Below are 24,328 nucleotides of genomic sequence, written 5' to 3' on the forward strand. Positions count from 1 at the left end.
AGTGACCACGGGGAAATATTAAACGCTAAAGTAATGTGACAGTTATTAGTATTGGTTAAGATAATGGTTGGGGTGGGAACAATAAAGAAGTGAGGATTTACAAATAAAGCGTTATTTGCAGCAAGTGAATCGGACCAGTACTGATTATGATTAACAGGGGATACAGAATGTATACAAAGAAGGAGGACACCGTGAGTGGAACCAGGTATGTTTGGTGCAAGGGAGAGCGTCAAGGAAATGAAGAGAACCTGTTTGACAAACGCTCGAAGATTGCTACCAATTTACGCGTGAAAGCCTAGATACAAAGTTTCAAAAAAAAAAAAAAAAAAAAAAACCGGATCGAGAGAAGAATCCTGAAATATAGTTCAAACTCCTACTCATCGCTGTCTCAGGAACTACAAAGACTAAATTAATAACAACAGGCATGTAAGCAGTTTTTGTTCCAGCTCTCCATACTCGATTGTAGCAAGAACCAAGTATGTGGTAAGTGCTTAGTACCCTTGCTATTTTGTCGAAGAATGGAAGGTAAATTTATTGTAGATTCGAAAAGGACGATCTCGATTTTCGGGACAGCACCACCGGTAATATTAGTCGCAATTAGGAAAAATGAATTCGTTGATTTGAGGAAGGCGTTTGGTCGTATGGAGTGGAACAGAATGTTTTCTAGTCTTAGTCAAGATGGTATAGGCTACAGGCATAAAAAGATGATCCATTTTCTTCAGGGCGCCCGCATAGACGGAGGAGGTGAAAATCTGGACAAAAGTAAGACAAGGTGTCCCATTGTCACTGCAGTAATCTAAGTCATCTATTGGAGAGAGATTAAGAATTGAAACTTATCCTAAAGTTGGAATTGTTCGTCACGAATAGAAACTGTATCACAGTATCTGCTAACGCAGTGCAGCAAGAGGATATGCAAGCCGTAAATCGATTGCAAATAAAGTAAACAGTAAATAAAACAGAGTAGCAAATTATCATGAATCTAGAGTTTGTTCTCCGTAATAACGAAGCCCTCAAAATCTAGCTTCACGAAAGCAACAGTGAAACGCTCTGCACATTCATTCTTCTAAATGGTTTACTATTTTCCAGCCACGATTTCCGCAAACGGTTGCTCCACTGAAAGAAGTAGTACCCACAATGTTCAGATAATACTGATGATCTCTTGACAGGATCCGCAGCCAGCTGGTAGCTGGGAGGGTGTGCGCAACGCCACCTCATACGGCAGCGACTGCGTGCAGAACACGGGTGACGGCTCCGAGGACTGCCTCTACCTGAACGTGTTCGTGCCGGGCATACCAGAGGAGGGTGCAGGGCTGCCCGTGCTCTTCTGGGTGCACGGTGGAGGGTTCGTCTACGGCAGCGGCTCAGACCAGGAGCATGGGCCCGACTTCCTTGTCTCCTACGGTGTCATACTCGTCACCATCAACTACCGCCTGGGGCCACTCGGTACGATCAACGGTTCCTAAGACATGAGTATGTTTCACAGATTACACTCTGCCTTTAGCTTCTACTCCTTTACGTGTCATATTGCAAAATCCATTGTTTTGCACGCCTACGCTATCTGATCATAAGTATTCGGGAATTCCTGTGTAATGTGTAGTTGACCACAACATGTCACAAAAGGTCGACCCGACAGCATCAAATTTGGTAGGAAGTTTTGTAATGTCAGTAGAGAAGCAATCAGAGGTAAATAGATGTGTCAGAAGAGCTCAGTGAATTCGAACGTGAACTAGTCATTGGATGTCATCTGAGTAACAAATCGCTCAGGTACATTTTAACCATACTACAGTTTCCCAAGTTGACTGTTGGTGAAGCGACTGTGAAGAGGAAACGCGAAGGAATAACCACAGCCAAACCAAGACTAGACAGACCTAATGTTTAGAATGTCGGGCATTTAGGAGGGTGGTTGTAAAAAATTGCGTGGAATCATCGGAATAAATCACTCACGAGATCCAGCAGTGCTACTAGCAGCAGACCAGCTAGCACAATGACTGTGTTTAGGGAGCTAAAAAAAGTGGGGTAAAATGGTGGAGCATCTCCTATTAAGCTACGCATGTCTGTGTGCGATGTCTGGGGCGGTGTAAAGGGTGACGCTACTGGACTTTGGATAACCGGCAACGAGTGATTTGGAGTGATGAATCATGGTATACCTGTGAGAATCCGATGGATGGGTTTGGTTTTGACGAAATGTCTGGAGAACGTTACTTGCCATCATGTGTAGCGGTAACAGTGAAGTGTGGGAAAGGGGGTGCTGTGGTGTGGAGGAAGGACAGGAAAATTCGGAGACAATAATTGTATCAGCACGACACTTACCCTATGATGAGGCAACATCTTTGGGGCAATAGTTTGTGGACGATAACATTCCTGAGATGGAGTGGACTTCCTTGAGTCTAGGTCTGAGCGCAATGGAACACCTTTGGGACGAGTTAGAATGTGGACTTCGTTCCAGACACCAGTGTTCGACATTACCGCCTTCTCTGCTTTCCGTTCTTGGGGAAGAATGTGCTGCCATTCCTCCGCAGATATTTAAGCACCTCCTTGAAAGTCTCTCCAGCCGAGCTGAAGTTTTCATAAAGGCAGAGGGTGGACACACCTCGTCCACTAATAGGGTGTCCCAATACCTTTGCTCATATAATGCATGTACCTTTCCACAAATGTCATGCTCACTCTGATCGGTCAGAATCGAAGTTACTGAACTAATTTTGTCGGTAATTTGTGGTGAACAAATTGAACAGGTATAATACTAAGAAGCGGTATGAAATGAAACGGATGCATAAAGACAGAGTGAGGGAAGGTGAATGGATAACTTAAATTTGTTAGAAGGGCTTTGTGGATGTTAAACTGCAAAGGAAATCGCATACAAGTGCTGCCAATGACACTGTATAATTTCAGAATTTGGTGTCCTTATCAAGTGGACGTGACAAAAGATCTCGAAAAAATTCAGGGACGCATTGATAAGACTGGAACAGATCGACATACCCCATACCATAGTTAACAGAGATGAGGAACTTAAATGGGAATCTTTGGAAGAAAGGTGACTCGCAAGATTTAGAACTCCAGTATTTGAGGAAGGCTGTGCAATCATTTTACTGCCACCATAGCATATCCCGCGTAGAGAACTTTAGAATAACATAAAGAGAGTTAGCAGGGCGTATGCAAGAGGACTTCTGTGAAGGATGGAAAGCAGGCGCACGATACTGGAGAAAGTTAAGTAGTAAGAGTGGATTCTGAGCCTTTACTGGGACGTGCCCACATCGCCAATGTCGTAACGTGGAAGTTACGGCAGTTCAAGTGGTAGGCACTCGAGCACCCGTCCTAAAGTCCTGATGTTTTCCCATGCAGTTATCACGCTTTCGGTTCCTTAAAAAAAGGCCTTGAAGGGTCGAAGATTCCTGTCAGACGAAGATGTGGAGCAGGGAGTTAAGGAATGGTGATTCGGTGGGGTGATTGCCTCAATGCCCATGCCGATTTTGCCTGACTGGCGTACCGATTCTGGTTTTTACAACCTACGAACGGAATGTTTTTGAACGCCGCTTATATAAAGTCCAGAGTAAGTCAAGATCCGACATTACTTGCATATTACAAAACTACTGTAGTATTTTAAGGAATGTCATTAAAATGTTCAGAATTATGCACGTCCTGACAATAATAGGTAATACAGATTATAAAAATAAAACTACATGGTTTATTGTCAAACAGGAGACACGAGAGACAGAACAGTCAGACAATGTACAAGATTCCATAACAGTTAAACTAAATGACAAGTTGCGAGAACTTCCAACAATTATTTACTGGATTTAGAGAAAAATAAGATTAAATGGTTCAGCTGAAGAATTAAGAGAATGTATTACAGATGTCATTTCAGAAAACGTGAAGCAACTAGAAACTACTCCAAGATTCTTCACTGAAATTAATAGAACTATAAAAATTCTAAAAAAACAAAAGCTCAGGTGGTGTTAATGGAATATCAGACAGAATTCTGGGAAGTTGTTCCAACTTAATTAGTAATGCCCTTAGTGATACATGTAATGCCTCACTGACACAGGAAATTTTTCCCGACAGGTTAAAATATGCAGTTTTTAAACCTTTACACAAGAACAGTGATAAGACAGACTTAAACAACTACTGCCCAGTTTCCTTACTGACATCTTTTTCCAAAATATTCGAAAAAGTAATCTACTCAAGATTTATCAGACACATAGGGAGGAATAGTTTATGTAGCATATCACAGTTTGGATTCCAGAAGGATTGCTCGACTGAGACTGCAATTTACATATTAACTCATCAAACAGGACTAGCCTTAAATAATAAAATATCGCCAGTTGGTATTTTTTGTTATTTTTCCAAGGCATTTGATCGTGTAGATCATGTTACTCTGTTAGAAAAACGCAAGTTTTTGGGAATTGTCAGTTTTATGCACATCTTTTTGTCTCATACTTAACAAACAGAATTCAAAAAGTTGTACTGAATTATTCAAACAGTATTGGAAGGAGAGAAAATTTTAGTGACTGGGGAGAAATCACAATGGGAGTCCTACAGGGTTCAATTTTGGGTCCATTCCTTTCCTTATGCAGAGTCCCCCACAAAAATGATTACACACTTTAAGGAACGAAAAGTATTACTTACGTGTTTATTAACAGAACGACGAGCGGTCGCCGCAACTACGTCAATCAATGTTACAGTGAAGATCGCTGCACATGTCCCTGTAATCTCCTGGCGAAGTTCCTCCAGCGTCCGTCGCTTTCGTCGATAGACGTTATCTCTCACAGTTCCCCACAAGTAGAAGTCCACAGGTATTAGATCTGGCTACCAAGGAGGGAAATCAATAGGCCCTCTTTGTCCAATCCAATGCCCCAGAAAATTGTTATCCAGGAAAGCTCGTACTGCTAGGTGGTAATGAGGTGGCGCTCCGTCATGTTGGTAGAAGACTTCTTCATCAGCTCCATAAAGCGCACGTATACCTGGCGAAATATATGTGCGTAACATTTCCAGGTACACTTTCCAGTGACAGCAGCATCAAAGAAAAAGGGTCCTACTAAGCCCTTAGATGATAGTCCACACCACACATGAACCCCTAGTAGACTGACCGCATCATCCACGTGAACATGCGGATTTTCCGGTGCCCAGTTCACACTGCTATGCCGATTCACGGTTTCATTACGTTTAAATTGTGCCTCCTCACTCCACACTACCTTCGTCATAAACTGTTCGTCATCATTTACCATTTTCTGATACCATTCGCAAAATTGCATTTGGCGATCAGGATCGTCATCATTAATCGCGTGCAGTCATCGTGGAATGTAAACTTTCCACTTGAGAGCTTTCAGAATTCTTCGTACGCTTGTACTGCTAACCCCCACTTCAAGTGCACATTGCGTAGCAGACTTCTGTGGAGAATTAACAAACGTTTCCAACACGAGAGCCGACAAAGCAGGACTTGCAGCTGTACGCTGTCTTCCTGATCTTCCTTTGTGAGTATCGCAAATCGCTCCATGCAATTCAAACTTGTCAATCATGCATTTAATTGTTAGGTGGGTTGGCGATTCTGTTTCAGACTCCCGCCTCCACTGACGTTGCACTTCAACGACATTATCAAACTTTAAAAACCACAATACATTTTCGTTGTTCAAATGTTAAGCGTGCTCTAGCCATCTTGTTTTCTCAATACTGAGATGAAAGTACTAACATCTGTTGAGCCAAAGACCATACTACAACACACTCGTAACTCAAATCGAACGACAATAACGATATATCGGTAGAGCCAGGCGAAGAGTGTATAAATTTTTTTGGTGGACTCTGTACATTTAGTGAGCTTCTACTTACCATTCAACAAGCAGAAGTGATACTTTTTGCAAACTATACTACTGTCATAATAAATCTCATTAGAGAGAGAACAGCTTAAAAGATTGTAAATGATATTTTCCAAAGAATTTTGACGTGATTTTCAGAAAATGGATTCTCTCTTAAGTAAAAAAAAGCACACGGACAATGTATTCAGTTCTGTACAATAAACAGAGCCACACCAACAGCTGATGTAACACATGGGCAAGAGTAGGTAAATAGGGTAGAATGCTCCAAAATTTTAGGTGTTTGTATTGATGAAAACTTGAACTGGAAAAAGCGTACTACAGAGCTTCTCAAACAATTAAGTTCAGCTTCTTGCGTTCGTCATATAATTGTTGACCTTGGGAACAAACGAGTTAACATCCTGACATATTTTCTATATTTACATTCAGTAATGTGCTATAGATTAATTTTCTGGGGTAAGTCGTCACTTAGAAAACAGTATTTATTGCACAAAAGTGAGCAATAAGAATCATGTATAGTGTTCACCCACAGACGTCATGCTGATACGTCTTCAAGTAGTTGGGCATTTTAACTGCGCCATCACAACAGAAATACATTCGCTAGTGAAATTCGTCGCGAATAATCCATCGAAATTTGAGAAGAACAGTGATCTTCATATCTAAAACACAAGAGGGAAAAACGTCCTTTATTACTCCTTATTAAAGGTGTCAGTGGCTCAGAAATGATTTCAATACGCAACAACAAAAACCTTTGATCACTTGCCCAGTAACATAAAATGTCTGGCAAGCAACAAAGCAAATTTGAAATTTAACTTAAAATCCTTTCTCCTGGCCAACTCTTTCTATTCCATTGACGAATTTCTACTTAAAAACCGGAGGCCAGTAAAAAACCGTGGTTTTCAAATGTAGTTGCTTGAATGGGACTAAAATAATAATATGCTCGTTGTGTTCATTAATGTTAACACTAATCATGTATACGTATCGAGTAAACTGAGTCGTTCCACATCATTTCGATGAAATAATCATTCAAATGATCTATGGGACACGAAAGTAACTAACTAATTAAACAACTACGTATGCTTTCGCGTCAAAGACACATGCGCAACTTTCTTATAATAGAGGCCTACATACGTAACTGTCGAAGCAACGTGGCAGCACCATGTACCTTCATGGATGCAAAAACCTCCCATTATGTCACTATAATGTAAGCTTTCCCTTGTTTCGCTAAATAATCTCACCAAATGCCAAAAACTGTATCATTAAAATAACAGAAATCTTTTCTTTTTTTCTTTTTTTTAGAATCGCTGTCCAGTTGCTCCAGTGCTCCGCCTATAATTTCGTCAGCATCGATGGGACCATATTCATTAACTTTTTTTCCTCTTTCTGTCAACTGTACCTGTTATGTTTCATTTAGAAATGAGCTCACTATGAAGGTGTATGGATGGAAGGAAGTAATGCCTTCACTCTTGGAACAGCTCTTTTTACCCTGCAGAACAGCCTCTATCAGTGGAGTGTGGACGAGTAACAGTGCCAAATTTCACTGCAGGCTTCCTGAGCACAGGAGATGAGGTCATTCCCGGCAACGCAGGTGTCAAGGATCAGCACCTGGCGCTGACCTGGGTGAAGCAGAACATCGCCAGCTTCGGTGGCGACCCAGACCTCGTCACCCTACAGGGGCAGAGTGCGGGAGGCAGGGCCGTCTCATTACATCTCGTCTCGCCTCTTTCCTCAGGTTAGTTCGTAATGTCATTCAGGAGAAATTAATATCTATCTGGTGACTTCCGTAAATGAAAAAAAGGCTATTATTATTGGATTAGTTATTTTCCAGGTCTACCTCTTAATCGCAAAGAACGTACGGCGAATAGTATTTCAAATGTCAAGATATATGGCGTGAACGCCGGCCGTGGTGGCTGAGCGGTTCTAGGCGCTTCAATCCGGAACCGCGCGAGTGCTACGGTTGCAGGTTCTAATCCTGCCTCGGGTATGGATGTTTGTGATGTCTTTAGGTTAGTTAAGTTTAAGTTGTTCTAAGTTCTAGGGAACTGATGACCTCAGATGTTAAGTCCCATAGTACTCAGAGCCATTTGAACCATTTGAACCATGGCGTGAACGCAAAGAACGTACGAGGAAAAGTATTTCAAATGTCAAGATATACGGCGTGAATCAGCTAAGCTGTTAACCTCAGATATTTCCTGAACCATTTAAGATATCGTAATTCTGTATTCGCCCAAATAAAATTTGAAACGGTTCTCACTGAAAGATGTATAGTTTCTTTTCGTGTCTATATAAAGTACAGAGATATCGGTGTCAACTTAGCTTTCTCAGGTGGCAGTAACTGTTGCTTCTGGTATATACCTCTAAAAGAGGCAAATTAAACGACATTTCAGCGCTTCACTTTTTAAAATCCGTGTAGTAGATTCCGCAAACTGCGATATTTAGAATTTAGGATTTACCTACCTATTTTGAGCATGAAAATGACTGCTACTGTATGCCGAAGTTCGTGTTGTTATTACTATTGCAGGGTATTCAGAATAAAACTGAAAAATTTTTCAGTCTGTTATGCTGGGAAATAATTGTTAAGAAAAAATTCGACACATTTTGCCGTTTCCAACTTAACTGACATTGAAGTCAGTCATACCTTTGCGTGCACAAATTCAAGTGACCCACCAATGACGGTGTCGCCAAGTGCGGTCCTCGTTTGGTTTTCTATAACCGACCAAGAGAGCCATATAAAAACTGGAGAGGAGACAGTAGAAAGGATCGGAACACCTGACAGTAATCGTATCTAGCGAGCAGCATGAATTTACTCGTACAACGGTCTAGTTGGCTAACTGCAATTATAATTAACTCGGAAACAGCGAATGTATCGAATTTTGTTCTTAACACTTATTTGTCAGCCCAGCCTATCCTGTAGCATTCTTACAAGCTGTGTACCCACCAGGCTGGTGGGGCTCTCCAACTTCACGCAGCTGAAAGAGTCTACAAAAGCGGAACAATGGAGGAAAGTTTAATTTAAAACTGGTACTAATCACACTTAATTACATGCGGTTCGACCGACTCACCATCTGGAAGTCTAAGGGCGTGGCATCTACGTCAAAAATTGGATGGATTTGTAAAGTGGAGAATAGAGGAAGGGATAAAGACTAATGTTGCGTGATGACTTTAATGTGAAGATACACAGTGAAATTACAAAAGTACATAAGCAATAGCTATAAAAAGGAAATAAAAAAGGATGTGATTGTAAACGCTTCCTCAAAACTCCATTTAGGTCACCAATAGTTTGAAAAGCGCAGCGTCTACTGCAATACACGTTTGCAAAGTCCTGTGTCTGCAGTGCTTGAGGCTATTGTCTGCGGTAATTGTCTCGCAGAAGTGGTGTATAGAGGTTGGCGTCAGGCAAGGAATGTTCACTGTGCAATAAGATGCTTAAAGACCAAAGCACCAGACCACAAGGGTTCCTCAGTTGAAGAAGGTACGAAAATGGATATATCATAAAGTTACAATAAACACTGGAATTTTAAATAAGTATCTGACTCCCGCGATTAAACTGGCAATAGGATGGCATGGCCCTAGAAGGCAAACTCACTGCCTTATCTCTGTCTCTTCATTCTTTCCCTGGCTGCCTCAACGTCCTCTTTATCTCTCTCTGTCAGAGGGACTGAATCTTCTGCCAGAATGCATCTCCTGGTTGCTCACAGACTCTCCGACTGTTACGATATATCAGCGGTGTCACTGGCGCTTCAGTCTGCAGTTCCATCCAATGGCTGACCGACATTTCGAGACCACGCCTCTGAGTCTTTGTGCAGGGTAAAAATGTCTCATCTTGTTGCGGCCGGTATGTGATTCAGGAACTCTCGTGTTCTTCTCACTTGTTCACGTTGTGAGAGCTCCCGCCACTGGCTGCCATTTCCCCAGCGAATTGTTCAAGTGTTTGGGTGATTTTTTCGCGGTGTCCAGGAAACAACTACACAACAATACAACCGCATATTTGTTACGGGAAAGCCTGCGCTTCGTCAGTGTCTGCGAATTATCAGCATCCCTCTTGGTGCCCGCCGCACTTTACACAGGGTAGCACTTACCGAGTAAGGGAAACATTTGAGAATCCGACTACGTGCAGCCTATATTTCATTCACATCTCTTCACGCTTCTTGCATTTCATCAAACTTCATGCAGGGCATTACTTCTCAAGCAAGCCAGATACTTCAATACTGTCTCGCTTCTGAGAATCTCATGCACCGTTTGCGACCTACGCATTCGTCTTGTCCTCGGTGCCCAACGACGAATGATTACAGCAGAACTGAGACAGTGCTGATCAGCTTTTGGTGCCAAGGAAATATAACGTAACGTAAACGAAAAATCAACAGCGACATGGCAATAAATGAAATGCTGTTTCAATAAATTTCTTTTGCCTGTATTATTGTACCATGATGTATTAAAACTACTGATGTTTCAACTGCTGTCATAAGCATCCTTCACCAGGACGATTACTTGCGTGTGGGGTTACAGCTTTATACAGGGTATTTCAAAGTCTTTGCATCAGACATCTAGTGGTGATCGATAGAACAAGACTTTTGATAGATACAAAATGCTCGTTGACGCTAGGTGCCTTTTATTATTGGTTATGCCCCTGAAAGGCGACAGGGTGTAGACACTCTGCTGTGCGCGTATTCATTGTGTGTTGTCTGTAATATAGTCATCTGCTCCAAGTGAAGGGGGTCAGGTCAAGCAAAATTAGAGTTTCTGATTCGTTTCTAAATTATTTTTATCCGCTTACAGACGCTCATTCCTAAGGGTTTTTGTTGAAAGTCACTCCATCAAACTCCTGGTGTCGGTGGTATCCAGATGCAGCACACCTGGTTATCAGATCACGCTAGACTGGTGAAGTCTAACAGCTAACGTTGAGCGAACATTTTGTCTCTAATAAAAGTTGTTCACCATGAAGTCTAACGCAAAGACTTTGAAAAACCATGTATATGTTATAGTGGGAGCGGTTGGTTAGAGAGATAAACCTTTCGTAGTGCATGAATACGATCATCAAAATGATCAGCGAAAGCTTATCATAAATTGAAAAAAGAAACACTTCCACTGGCGAAGGTGTATCATCACTGGCAACTGTTAGTAGCTGTGAACAGTAGCAGATTATTAACGTTGCATCCAACAGTGGTACCAGGCATCATCATGAATGTAAATGTCGTCAGTTGGCTATTGTTGTGTTTTACTGCAGTGCGGCTATGGTTGACAGCAGTACAGCTATGGTTGAATCAGTAAAGTTCTACGAATGTCTTAGAGTGGAACGGGGAAACTCCAGTTATAATTGTGTCTTCGAGGACAGAGGAAAGTAGGAGTCACTTATCAGAAAGGTAAAATCACTAAAATCTGGACCTAATAGGAACGGCCATGGCTACAAGTTTTTGAAGAGACATGACGTGCTCCAGGCGAATGGAATATCGAAATTAATACAATGTGCTGCTGAAGAAGTTAGGACTAAGTAATATGTTTACGATGAAGAACTGTACGACATTCTACATGATACTCATGTAATGACTGGCCACAGTGGATGTGACCAAAATATAAAATGATTAAAGTCAAAGTACTGTTATATTAAATTTATGTTAGCTTATATGAGCCTTGTTTACAAAAAACATAAAGGTAAGAATAAAGGGATAGTAGTGAATCCCATGCTGTTCAGAGAGTTAAAATTCAAATTTCAAGTCGATTTCATAGACTTCCAATCGCAACCAGATGGGGACTACGTATTCGTAACGGTTTTTCATGACCGGCTCATTAAATTCGTTGTTCTCAGGCCACTGAAGTCCAAAACAACTGAGGAAGTATGTGACAGCATTACTGACATTTTTACAATGTTAGGCGCTCCCACAGTGTTGCAGTCAGACACTGGTCGAGAGTTCGTTAGCAAAATAATGAGTAGTTTAACTGAACTAGTCCAGTTTTGAGATTGTGAGCGGTAAACCTAGACAAAGCCAGGACGCTGGCAGCGTAGAACGAGCAAATCAAGGCATAGAAAATATGCTAAGCACATGGATGCAGAAACGTAACAACCCGGAACGGAACCATGCACTAAGGTTTGTGAAGTTAATAAAGAGCTGTGCTGCACGTTTTGGAATAAGAAAGTCCCCGTACGAAACGATGTTTGGCTGCCCTCCTAAACGATGTTTGTCTTAATCAAGTGTACCTCCTGAAGCACTGGCGAACGTTCACTCTGAGGACGACCTCGAAAATACACTCCTGGAAATGGAAAAAAGAACACATTGACACCGGTGTGTCAGACCCACCATACTTGCTCCGGACACTGCGAGAGGGCTGTACAAGCAATGATCACACGCACGGCACAGCGGACACACGAGGAACCGCGGTGTTGGCCGTCGAATGGCGCTAGTTGCGCAGCATTTGTGCACCGCCGCCGTCAGTGTCAGCCAGTTTGCCGTGGCATACGGAGCTCCATCGCAGTCTTTAACACTGGTAGCATGCCGCGACAGCGTGGACGTGAACCGTATGTGCAGTTGACGGACTTTGAGCGAGGGCGTATAGTGGGCATGCGGGAGGCCGGGTGGACATACCGCCGAATTGCTCAACACGTGGGGCGTGAGGTCTCCACAGTACATCGATGTTGTCGCCAGTGGTCGGCGGAAGGTGCACGTGCCCGTCGACCTGGGACCGGACCGCAGCGACGCACGGATGCACGCCAAGACCGTAGGATCCTACGCAGTGCCGTAGGGGACCGCACCGCCACTTCCCAGCAAATTAGGGACACTGTTGCTCCTGGGGTATCGGCGAGGACCATTCGCAACCGTCTCCATGAAGCTGGGCTACGGTCCCGCACACCGTTAGGCCGTCTTCCGCTCACGCCCCAACATCGTGCAGCCCGCCTCCAGTGGTGTCGCGACAGGCGTGAATGGAGGGACGAATGGAGACGTGTCGTCTTCAGCGATGAGAGTCGCTTCTGCCTTGGTGCCAATGATGGTCGTATGCGTGTTTGGCGCCGTGCAGGTGAGCGCCACAATCAGGACTGCATACGACCGAGGCACACAGGGCCAACACCCGGCATCATGGTGTGGGGAGCGATCTCCTACACTGGCCGTACACCACTGGTGATCGTCGAGGGGACACTGAATAGTGCACGGTACATCCAAACCGTCATCGAACCCATCGTTCTACCATTCCTAGACCGGCAAGGGAACTTGCTGTTCCAACAGGACAATGCACGTCCGCATGTATCCCGTGCCACCCAACGTGCTCTAGAAGGTGTAAGTCAACTACCCTGGCCAGCAAGATCTCCGGATCTGTCCCCCATTGAGCATGTTTGGGACTGGATGAAGCGTCGTCTCACGCGGTCTGCACGTCCAGCACGAACGCTGGTCCAACTGAGGCGCCAGGTGGAAATGGCATGGCAAGCCGTTCCACAGGACTACATCCAGCATCTCTACGATCGTCTCCATGGGAGAATAGCAGCCTGCATTGCTGCGAAAGGTGGATATACACTGTACTAGTGCCGACATTGTGCATGCTCTGTTGCCTGTGTCTATGTGCCTGTGGTTCTGTCAGTGTGATCATGTGATGTATCTGACCCCAGGAATGTGTCAATAAAGTTTCCCCTTCCTGGGACAACGAATTCACGGTGTTCTTATTTCAATTTCCAGGAGTGTATAATAAAATCAGATGAGGGGTGGAGGTCAGAAAGGGACTGAAACGTTGAAGGACAATAACCATAGCAAGTCCCTAGTGCAAAAGGATAACATACCAACAGGAACAGAAATTGAGATCAGAGCGGAAGACTGATTCCAGACAATAATATATACTGCCTAACTGGTTTAGATGGGTCATCTCGCGCTCTTACAAACACAGAACTTTTGCCTACAAGTGCTTAGAAGAACGAACACAAAGAATGCAACAGTACTTAGGTCGTCGTTTGCTATCAGTGGAAAAGGGATGTACAGTGCGAGTTCCAGTTCCCGACTTCGACCAAAGAAGAGGAGATGCAAGGTAGATCTTGGGTGTCGTTCTGGAGACAACGGCTGATGGTTTCTACCTAACATGGACGAGAGATAATGAGTTGAACCAGCTTTACGCAAGCTAGCAGGTTGTTTTCAAATATTTTGGGAAGGGAGGATACGATATGCGATTTTGACTACGACTGCGACAACATTTTGTTTCACGCCCCGCTTCAATACTGGCCCTCTCAGAATAATCTCAGAGGAGGAAGTTCCAGCAAAGAAAACTGAAGACAATTGCGACGTCTCAGCCGACGGGAAGCGACCAGAGATTCTTCAGATGCCACCTTTACCACAAATGTCAGACTCTGAGAAGATTTTGCAAAACAAAAATGTGTTGTGTAGCTCTAAGTGCTATGGTGGACGTCAGTGCTGCAATAAGTGGATTTTCTATAATATGACAGTTTTCAAACTGCAGCTCATAAAATGCAACTTTCGAAATATGACTGTCCTTTGTTATTGCAACCATGGTTCACATTCCGTAACTCTTAGTAATGAAGGCTTATCTTTACAAGCCATGGTGCACTATCCCCAGTGAATGTATATTGTTTGGCAAAACTGGAATTAATAATCCACTTTCACTAAACAGGTCTGTGAAGGTGCACAATTGCCAGTGATGGTATACCTTCCCTCAAACTTTCACTTCCAGTATAACATATATATTATTGGGTGCCTACCCCCCCCCCCCCCCCCAGTGTCCGCAGCTCGTGGTTTCGCGGTAGCGTTCTCGCTTCCCCAGCATGGGGTCCCGGGTTCGGTTCCCGGCGGGGTCAGGGATTTTCACCTGCCTCGAGATGACTGGGTGTTGTTGTGTCGTCTTCATCATCATCATTCATCCCCATTACGGTCGGAGGAGGCAATAGCAAACCACCTACGCTAGGAGCAAGTACTACTTGTGACTGAGGGGACCGCTCATGGCAGAGGGCATGTGTCACATTTCTGTGGTGCCAGCTGGGTCAGTCAGTAGATCAGATTCTACTAGGCATTACCTGTATCTCAACAGGTATGGGAAGGGGAGGCTGGCAAAGCTTATAGGTGACAGTGTAGTGGGTGGTGGTGGGATCGCTCATGGAAAAATTCCTGTAGTAGTTGGTGTTAGAACTGCACCTTTTTTTTAGATAGAAGTCTGCTGATAGGAATACCTCATTAAAGGAAGTCCCTCCAACTAAGGGCTCACATTCTGAGGACGTCATGTTTCCAAGTAGAGAAGAAATTATCATATTTCATCAAAATATAAGAGTAATTGGGATAAAATTAGTGAACTGCTCATAGATGTTGACTCTGAAATTATTGGTATGTCGGAAAACCACTTAAATAATTTGACAATTCAGAGGCTTCCTTCACCAAGATACGGATTACCTGGCTGTTTTTCAAGGAGTTCCTTGTGGGATGGTGGGATGGCTATGAACGCAAAAAAAAAAAAAAAAAAAAAAAAAAAAAAAAAAAAAAAAAAAAAAAAAAAAAAAAAAACCGTAATACGTTTGAGTCCATAGATGTATCACGGCACTGCACTGAACATATATTTGAATGTTGTGCAGGGGCAGTTGAATTTAGTGAAACTAAACTTCTAATTGTTGTTATTTATAGGTCCCCTAACTCTGACTTCAGAGCATTTCTGCTCAAGCTAGAGAGGGTTCTTGATTCACTTTATAGGAAGTACCAGAAATTAGTTATATATGGTGACTTCAATATAAATTTTGTATACGATGGTGCAATAAAAAGGATGTTGGTAGATCTCATAAATTCATTTGACCTGATTCAGATTGTGTTTTTTCCAACTAGGGTGCAGAGGAAGAGTAGCACAGCCATAGACAATATTTTTATTCATTCCTCATTACTAAACGGGAATTCTGTTAGTAAAACGGTGAATGGTCTTTCAGACCATGATGGACAAATTTTAACGCTAAAAGGTTCAAACAAACGTCACATGTAATTACGAACTATGTAAGAAAGGTAATCCAACAGCAATAGAAAGTTTTTTAAACCTTGTCAAGGAACAAGAGTGGCAGCATGTTTATAGTGCCGATAACATAGATGATAAGTATAATGGCTTTCCTTAACAAATTTCTCATGCTCTTTGAGAGTTGCTTTCCATTAGAACGTTCTAAACGGGTTACTAGCAATAAAAGGCAGCCTGGGTGGCTGACTAGTGGGATAAAGGAGATCATGTAGAAAAAAGTGGGAATTATATCAAAATCTTAGAAGTGGTCACAATCAAGCGACAGTAGGCCATTACAAGCAGTACATTAAGGTGCTTAAAAATATTATTAGGAAGGCAAAGAGTATGAGGTACGCAAATAGAATAGCTAATTCACAGGATAAAATTAAAACCATATGGTCCGCAGCACAAGGCCGACAATATAAAGCCAGTTTGTAGTAAAAATATTTCTGTTACTGATAAATCCGAGTATGTACAGTATTTAACAATATTTTCTGAGAATTGCTAGTGTATTAAATAAAAATTTAGTTTCTGCAGGGAATCATATAACTTTCTTGGCAAATGCCTTTCCGAGATTGATGGCTGAAATACTCCTCTGTGATACACACAAGGGGGAGATTGAGTCAATAATGAAATCACTGAAGACTAAGGACTCTCATGGTTATGACTGAGTGCCTAGCAGAATATTAAAGTACTGTGCTGCACCTGTTAGCCCTGTATTTAGCCATATTTGTAATTTTTCCTTTAGGAATGGTCAGTTTCCTGAACGATTAAAGAACTCAGTAGTAAAGCCGCCTTATAAAAAGGGAGAAAGGGATAATGTAGATAATTTTAGACCTATTTCTATGCCATTAGTGTTAGCTAAAATTATTGAAAAGGCTGTGTATGTAAGGATAATTGATCATTTTATATCACACGATTTGCTATCGAATGTACAGTTCGGCTTTAGAAGTCGCTTAACAACTGAAAATGCTATATTCTTTTCTCTCTGTGAGGTACTGGATGGGTTAAACAAAAGGTTTCGAACGACAGGCCTATTTTTTGATTTAACTAAGGCGTTTTATTGTGTTGATCACAAAATATTGCTCCAGAAATTGGACCATTACGAAATACGGGGAGTAGCTCACATTTGGTTCAGCTCTTACTTTAGCAACAGACAGCAAAAGGTCATTATTCACGTTGTTGAGAATGGCTGTGATGTGGGGTCTGAGTGGGGTACAGTCAAGTGGAGGGAGCCCAGGGATCAGTGTTGGGGCCACTCCTGTTCCTTATTTATGTAAATGATATGCCCTCTAGTATTACGAGTAACTCTAAAATCTTTCTGTTTGCTGACGACACTAGCTTGGTAGTAAGGGATGTCGTGTGCAACATTGGCCCGGTTTCAAATAGTGCAGTTCATAACATAAGTTCATGGCTTGTAGAAAATAAACTAACGCTCAGTTTTTAGAATTTCTAACAAACAGTTCAACAAAATCTGACGTTTTCGTTTCACAGAATGGGCATATTATTAGTGAAACTGAACAGTTCAAATTTCTAGGTGTTCAGATAGATAGTGAACTGTCGTGGAAAGCCCACGATCAGGAACTTGTTCAAAGACTTACTGCTGCAATTTTTACTGTTCGTACGGTATCTGATGTGAGTGATCGTTCGACACGAAAATTAGTATACTTTGCTTATTTTCGTTCACTTATGTCGTATTGTATTATATTTTGGGGTAACTCTTTCCATTCTAAAATGATATTTTTGGCTCAGAAGCGGGAGATTCGGGCAATAAGTGGTATAAATTCACGAACCTCTAGTCGACTCCTATTCACGAATCTGGCTATTTGGTCGTTGGCCTCTCAATATATATATATATATTCCTTTATGTCATTTCTTGTTAACAGTATTAGCTTATTCCCAAGAATAAGCAGCTTTCACTCAGTTAATACTCAGCAGAAATCAAACCTGATTTTGTTCGGGCTACCTTAACTCTTGTGCAGAAAGGTGTGCAGTATACTGCTGCATTCATTATCAATAAGCTACCACTCGAATTCAAAAATCTTAGCAGTAATCTACGCGCTTTCAAACCGAAACTGAAGATTTTCCTCAGCCGGCCGTTGTGGCCGAGCGGTTCTAGGTGCTTTAGTCCGGAACCGCGCTGCTACTACGGTCGCAGGTTCGAATTCTGCCTCGGGCATGGATGTGTGTGCTGTCCTTTGGTTAGTTAGGTTTGTCTAGGGGACTGATGACGTTAGATTTTAAGTCCCATAGTGCCCAGACCCATTTGTACCATATTTTGAAGTTTCCTCAAGGGTCACTCCTTCTATTCTGTCGAGGAGTTCCTTGAAAAATTTAGCTGATTCTTGTTGTATTGTTGATTGTGTTTACTTAAATTTATGGACTGACTTTTTCGGGTTCATAAACAGTCTGTTTTTATCTGTTATTACTCTTATGTTGTAATTTCATGTACTGAGACGTTCCATGACCTTGGATATTTGCTTCTCAATGTGGTCCTACGGAACTTGACGTGTAAATAAATAAATACACGCTCCACGGAACCTAAGCCACAACTACTACACTTACACTCTGCACTGGCCAGAGCGGCGGCTGTAGATATCCGTATGTGTGATAGGCAGCGCTACTACAATATGCTTACATTCCAGCACAGAAATGTTTTCGAATTCTGGAAGAGAATTGCGAAAAACAACAAACTAGGTCCCAACAGTCCTGATGATTGGAGTGGGGTTTGCCGTCCAACGAATACAGTCATAGCTAGATGATGACTTCATGATCGTACAATGAAAATTAGACCAAACAGGAGGCAATACAAGAGTCTGATCCATGTGCTAGGAAACATTTGTTGTTGATGTGGTCTTCTGTCCAAAGACTGGTTTGCTGCCGTTCTCTATGCTACCCTATCCTGTGCAAACTTTTTCATCTTAGAGTAACTAGTGCAACCTACATCCTTCTGAACGTGCTTAGTGTATTCATCTCTTGGTCTCCATCGACAATTTTTACTCTCCTCGCTGTCCTCTGATATCACATTGGTGACCCTTGATGCCTCAGAACATGTCCTACCAACCGAACCCTTCTTCAAGTCATAATCTTTAGCATTCTTCTGTAGTACCACTTTTCGAAAGCCTCTATTTTCTTCTTGTATAAACTATGTATCGTCCATGTTTCACTTCCATACATGTCTACACTCCAGGCAAATAAGGGACCGATGACCAAACAGTTTGGTCCCTTCCCCCCTCTTTTAAGCCAACCAATCCATCAAATACGTTCAGGAAAGACTTCCTGACACTTAAATCTATACTCCATGTTAGCAATTTTCTTTTCTTCAGAAACGCATTCCTCGCCATTGCCAGTCTACATTTTATATCCTCTCTACTTCGATCATCATCAGTTATTTTGTTCCTCAAACAGCAAAACTCATCAACTACTTTAAGTGTCTCATTTCCTTATCTAATTTCCTCGGCATCACCTATTTTAATTCAACTACATTCCATTATCCTTGTTTTGGTTTTGTTGTTGTTCACCTTATATCCTCCTTTCAAGACACTGTCCATTCCGTTCAACTGCTCTTCCAGGTCGTTTGCTATCTCTGACAGAATTACAATGTCGTAGGCAAACCTCAGAGTTTTTATTTCTTCTCCAAGGATTTTAATTCCTACTCCAAATTTTCATTTGTTTCCCTTACTGCTTGTTCAGTATACAGATTGAATAATATCGGGGATAGGCTACAACCCTGTCTCACTCCTTTTCCAACCATTGCTTCCCTTTCATGCCTCTCGACACTTATAGCTGCCATCTGATTTCTATACAAATTGTAAATAGCATTTCGTCCCTGTATTTGACCCCTGCCACCTTCAGAATTTGAAAGAGAATATTCCAGTCAACACTGTCAAACGCTTTCTCTAAGTCTACAAATGCTAGAAATGTAGGTTTGCCTTTCCTTAATCTGTCTTCTAAGATAAGTCGTAGTGTTAGTATTGTCTCACGTGTTCCAACATTTCTACAGAATCCAGTCTGATCTTCCCCGAGGTCGGCTTCTACCAGTTTTTCCATTCGTCTGTAAAGACTCGTGTTAGTATTTTGCAGCTGTGACTTATTAAACTGATAGTTCGATAATTTTCACACCTTCCAACACCTGCACTATTTGAGATTGGAATTATTATATTCTTCTTGAAGTCTGAGGGTATGTCGCCTGTCGCCAGATGGAGAGTTCTGTCAGGGCTGGCTCTCCCAAGGCTATCAGTAGGTCTACTGGAATGTTGTCAACTCCTGGGGCCTTGTTTCGATTCAGGTCTTTCAGTGCTCTGTCAGACTCGTCACACAGTGTCATATCTCCAGTTTCATCTTCATCTACGTCCTCTTCCATTTCTATAATACTGCCCTGCAGTACGTCGCCCTTGTATAGGCCTTCTATATACTCCTTACCCCCTTTTGCTTTCCCTTCTTTGCTTAGAACTGGTTTTCCTTCTGAGCCCTTGATATTCATACAACTGGTTCTCTTTTCTCCAAAGGACTCTTTAATTTTCCTTCAGACAGTGTCTATCTTACCCCTAATGATATATGCCTCCATATCCTTACAATTGTCCTCTGGCCATCCCTACTTGGCCATTTTGCACTTCCTGTCAATCTCTTTTTTGAGAGGTTTGTGTTCCTTTTTGTTTGCTTTATTTGCTGCATTTTTGTATTTTCTCCTTTCATCAATTAAATGCAATATGTCTTCTATTACCCAACGATTTCTACTAGCCCTCGTCTTTTTACCTACTTGATCCTCTATTGCCTTCACTATTTCATCGCTCAGTGCTACCCATCCTTCTTCTACCGTATTTCTTTCCTTAGTTCTTGTCAATCTTTCTCTAATGCTCTCTTTGAAACTCTCTACAGCCTCTGGTTCTTTCAGTTCATCTAGGTATCATCTCCTTAAATTCCCACCTTTTTGCAGCAGTTTCTTCAGTTTTAATCTACAGTTCATTACCAATAAATTGGTCGGAGTCCACATCTGCCCCTTGAAATGTCTTACAATTAAAACCTGGTTCCTAAATCTCTGACTTACCATTATATAACATATCTGAAACCTTCGAGTATCTCCAGGCCTCTTCCAAGTATACAGTCTTCATTCTTGTTTCTTAAACCAAGTGTCAGCTATGATCAGGTTATGTTCTGTGCTAAGGCTTCCTCTTTCATTCCTTACCCCCATTCCATATTCACCTACTACTTTTCCTTTTCTTCCTTTTCCTTCTATCTAATTCCGGTCCCCCATCACTATTAAATTTTCGTCTCCCTTTTCTATCTGAATAATTTCTTTTATTTCATCATACATGTCATCAATCTCTTTGTCATCTGCGGAGCTAGTTGGCGTACAGACTTGTACTACTGTGGTAGGATTGGGCATCGTGTCTATCTTGGCTACAATAATGCGTTCACTATGCTGTTTGTAGTAGCTTACCTGTGATCCTATTTTTTTTATTCATTACTAAACCTCCTCCTGCATTGCCCCTATTCGATTTTGTATTTACAACCCTGTGTTCACCTGACCAGAAGTCTTGTTCCTCCTGCCACTGAACTTCATTAACTCCCACTATATCTAACTTTAACCTATCCATTTCCCTTTTAAATCTTTCTAGTCTACCTGCCAGATTAAGAGATCTGACATTCCACACTCCAATCCGTGGAACGCGTTTTCTTTCTCCTGATAACGACGTCCTGCTGAGTAATCCCCGTCTGGAGATCCGAAAGGGGGGACTATTTTACTTTCGGAATATTTTACTCAAGAGGACGCCATCATCATGTAACCATACAGTAAAGCTGCATGTCCTCGGGAAAATTTATGGCTGTAGTTTCCACTTGCTTTCAGCCGTTCGCAGTACCAGCACAGCAAGGCTGTTTTGGTGAATGTTATAAGGCCAGATCAGTCAATCATCCAGACTGTTGCCCCTGAAACTACTGAAAAGGCTGCTGCCCCTTTTCAGGAACCACACGTTTGTCTGGCCTCTCAACAGATACCCCTCCGTTGTGGTTGCACCTACGGTACGGCAATCTGTATCGCTGAGACACACAAGCCTCCCCACCAACGGCAAGGTCCATGGTTCATTATACATATAGAAATCTACCTACAGTGCAGCCCATTACGAGAAAATACACTCCTGGAAATGGAAAAAAGAACACATTGACACCGGTGTGTCAGACCCACCATACTTGCTCCGGACACTGCGAGAGGGCTGTACAAGCAATGATCACACGCACGGCACAGCGGACACACGAGGAACCGCGGTGTTGGCCGTCGAATGGCGCTAGCTGCGCAGCATTTGTGCACCGCCGCCGTCAGTGTCAGCCAGTTTGCCGTGGCATACGGAGCTCCATCGCAGTCTTTAACACTGGTAGCATGCCGCGACAGCGTGGACGTGAACCGTATGTGCAGTTGACGGACTTTGAGCGAGGGCGTATAGTGGGCATGCGGGAGGCCGGGTGGACGTACCGCCGAATTGCTCAACACGTGGGGCGTGAGGTCTCCACAGTACATCGATGTTGTCGCCAGTGGTCGGCGGAAGGTGCACGTGCCCGTCGACCTGGGACCGGACCGCAGCGACGCACGGATGCACGCCAAGACCGTAGGATCCTACGCAGTGCCGTAGGGGACCGCACCGCCACTTCACAGCAAATTAGGGACACTGTTGCTCCTGGGGCATCGGCGAGGACCATTCGCAACCGTCTCCATGAAGCTGGGCTACGGTCCCGCACACCGTTAGGCCGTCTTCCGCTCACGCCCCAACATCGTGCAGCCCGCCTCCAGTGGTGTCGCGACAGGCGTGAATGGAGGGACGAATGGAGACGTGTCGTCTTCAGCGATGAGAGTCGCTTCTGCCTTGGTGCCAATGATGGTCGTATGCGTGTTTGGCGCCGTGCAGGTGAGCGCCACAATCAGGACTGCATACGACCGAGGCACACAGGGCCAACACCCGGCATCATGGTGTGGGGAGCGATCTCCTACACTGGCCGTACATCACTGGTGATCGTCGAGGGGACACTGAATAGTGCACGGTACATCCAAACCGTCATCGAACCCATCGTTCTACCATTCCTAGACCGGCAAGGGAACTTGCTGTTCCAACAGGACAATGCACGTCCGCATGTATCCCGTGCCACCCAACGTGCTCTAGAAGGTGTAAGTCAACTACATTGGCCAGCGAGATCTCCGGATCTGTCCCCCATTGAGCATGTTTGGGACTGGATGAAGCGTCGTCTCACGCGGTCTGCACGTCCAGCACGAACGCTGGTCCAACTGAGGCGCCAGGTGGAAATGGCATGGCAAGCCGTTCCACAGGACTACATCCAGCATCTCTACGATCGTCTCCATGGGAGAATAGCAGCCTGCATTGCTGCGAAAGGTGGATATACACTGTACTAGTGCCGACATTGTGCATGCTCTGTTGCCTGTGTCTATGTGCCTGCGGTTCTGTCAGTGTGATCATGTGATGTATCTGACCCCAGGAATGTGTCAATAAAGTTTCCCCTTCCTGGGACAATGAATTCACGGTGTTCTTATTTCAATTTCCAGGAGTGTACAATTGTAATGGCAATCAATTTCGTCATTTTGTTTGCTCAATAATGTTGCCTCCTGTTACGCCCCCAACGTGTGGTAATGATTTGACTTCATTTTTCACTTGTTGCGCAATATCCTGTTTAACATTTCCAACACGGAATCGCGTTTTGGTTACCTCACTGCATATCTGCTCCACGCGGCGTGCATAAGCAGCTTGGTTTAGTATAATGGCCTGCACCCTATGTTTACACTTCTGCATTACCCCATCTTGTCTCTCCAAAAGCTAATCATAGATAATAGTTTTTCCGATGAGTTCCTCTTGCACTTCATCTATTCCAGATTCGAACGTCTTAAAGCTTTTCATATTCTCTTCGAAGTGCTGCTCTGACCGAGTCGTGAGTACGTCTGTCTTTTTATTTGTAGCCTTACTGGTCTCATCAGTCTTTGCAGAAAGATCCATACTAGTCTGTTCTATTTTCTTATCAGTTTGTTCTAGCCTTCTAGAGGTCTCTTCAGATCCCTTCTTGAGAATTTTCTCTAATCTTTGGTATTAATAAATTTTTAAAGTCTTTTAAAAAGTTTTACAGAAGAATATTAAAATACTTGTACTCACATAAATGAAACATTGGAGCCAAATGGCTCCCATCCACCAGTTTGGATTGGAATCCCTGAATCCGCCTGTTTCTATTCAGTGACATACCTCATTTTAGCCGTGTTTTATTCTGAGGGACAGTGACTGCTGAGTCCAAAGTTTTGAGCTTTTTAGCTATAGTGTTTTAGTTACGTGAGTACACAAATTTTAATATCCTTATGCGAAAGAATTTAAATTTTTTTTAAAATTTTAAAATAATTTTAGAAAATTATTATATCAGTGGGTTAGAAAATTATTATGTCAGTGGATGTCTCAAAGTGGTTGTTCCTTCTTGATTTACTGTTATGCATATGTTCATTTGAAGATGTGGCTCTCAGTGCCCGGAAACCGGTAGTGATCTAAAAATAAATGAATAAATACAGCTGAAGCGTTTATTGGTACCCACGATGA

The 24,328-nt window shown here is 42.8% G+C and overlaps 1 protein-coding gene across 1 annotated transcript in view; it reads left to right on the forward strand.

Moving 5' to 3' along the window:
- The window catches only part of LOC124607433 (juvenile hormone esterase-like), a 99,409-nt gene that overhangs the window by 16,803 nt on the left and 58,278 nt on the right, over positions 1-24,328 (forward strand). Inside the window, exons 3-4 of the mRNA XM_047139761.1 lie at positions 1,167-1,443; positions 7,351-7,536. Coding sequence (XP_046995717.1) covers positions 1,167-1,443; positions 7,351-7,536 — 463 coding nt within the window. The remainder of the gene's footprint in view (positions 1-1,166; positions 1,444-7,350; positions 7,537-24,328) is intronic.

Source organism: Schistocerca americana, chromosome 3 (assembly GCF_021461395.2).
Source record: "Schistocerca americana isolate TAMUIC-IGC-003095 chromosome 3, iqSchAmer2.1, whole genome shotgun sequence".
Classification (NCBI taxonomy): domain Eukaryota; kingdom Metazoa; phylum Arthropoda; class Insecta; order Orthoptera; family Acrididae; genus Schistocerca; species Schistocerca americana.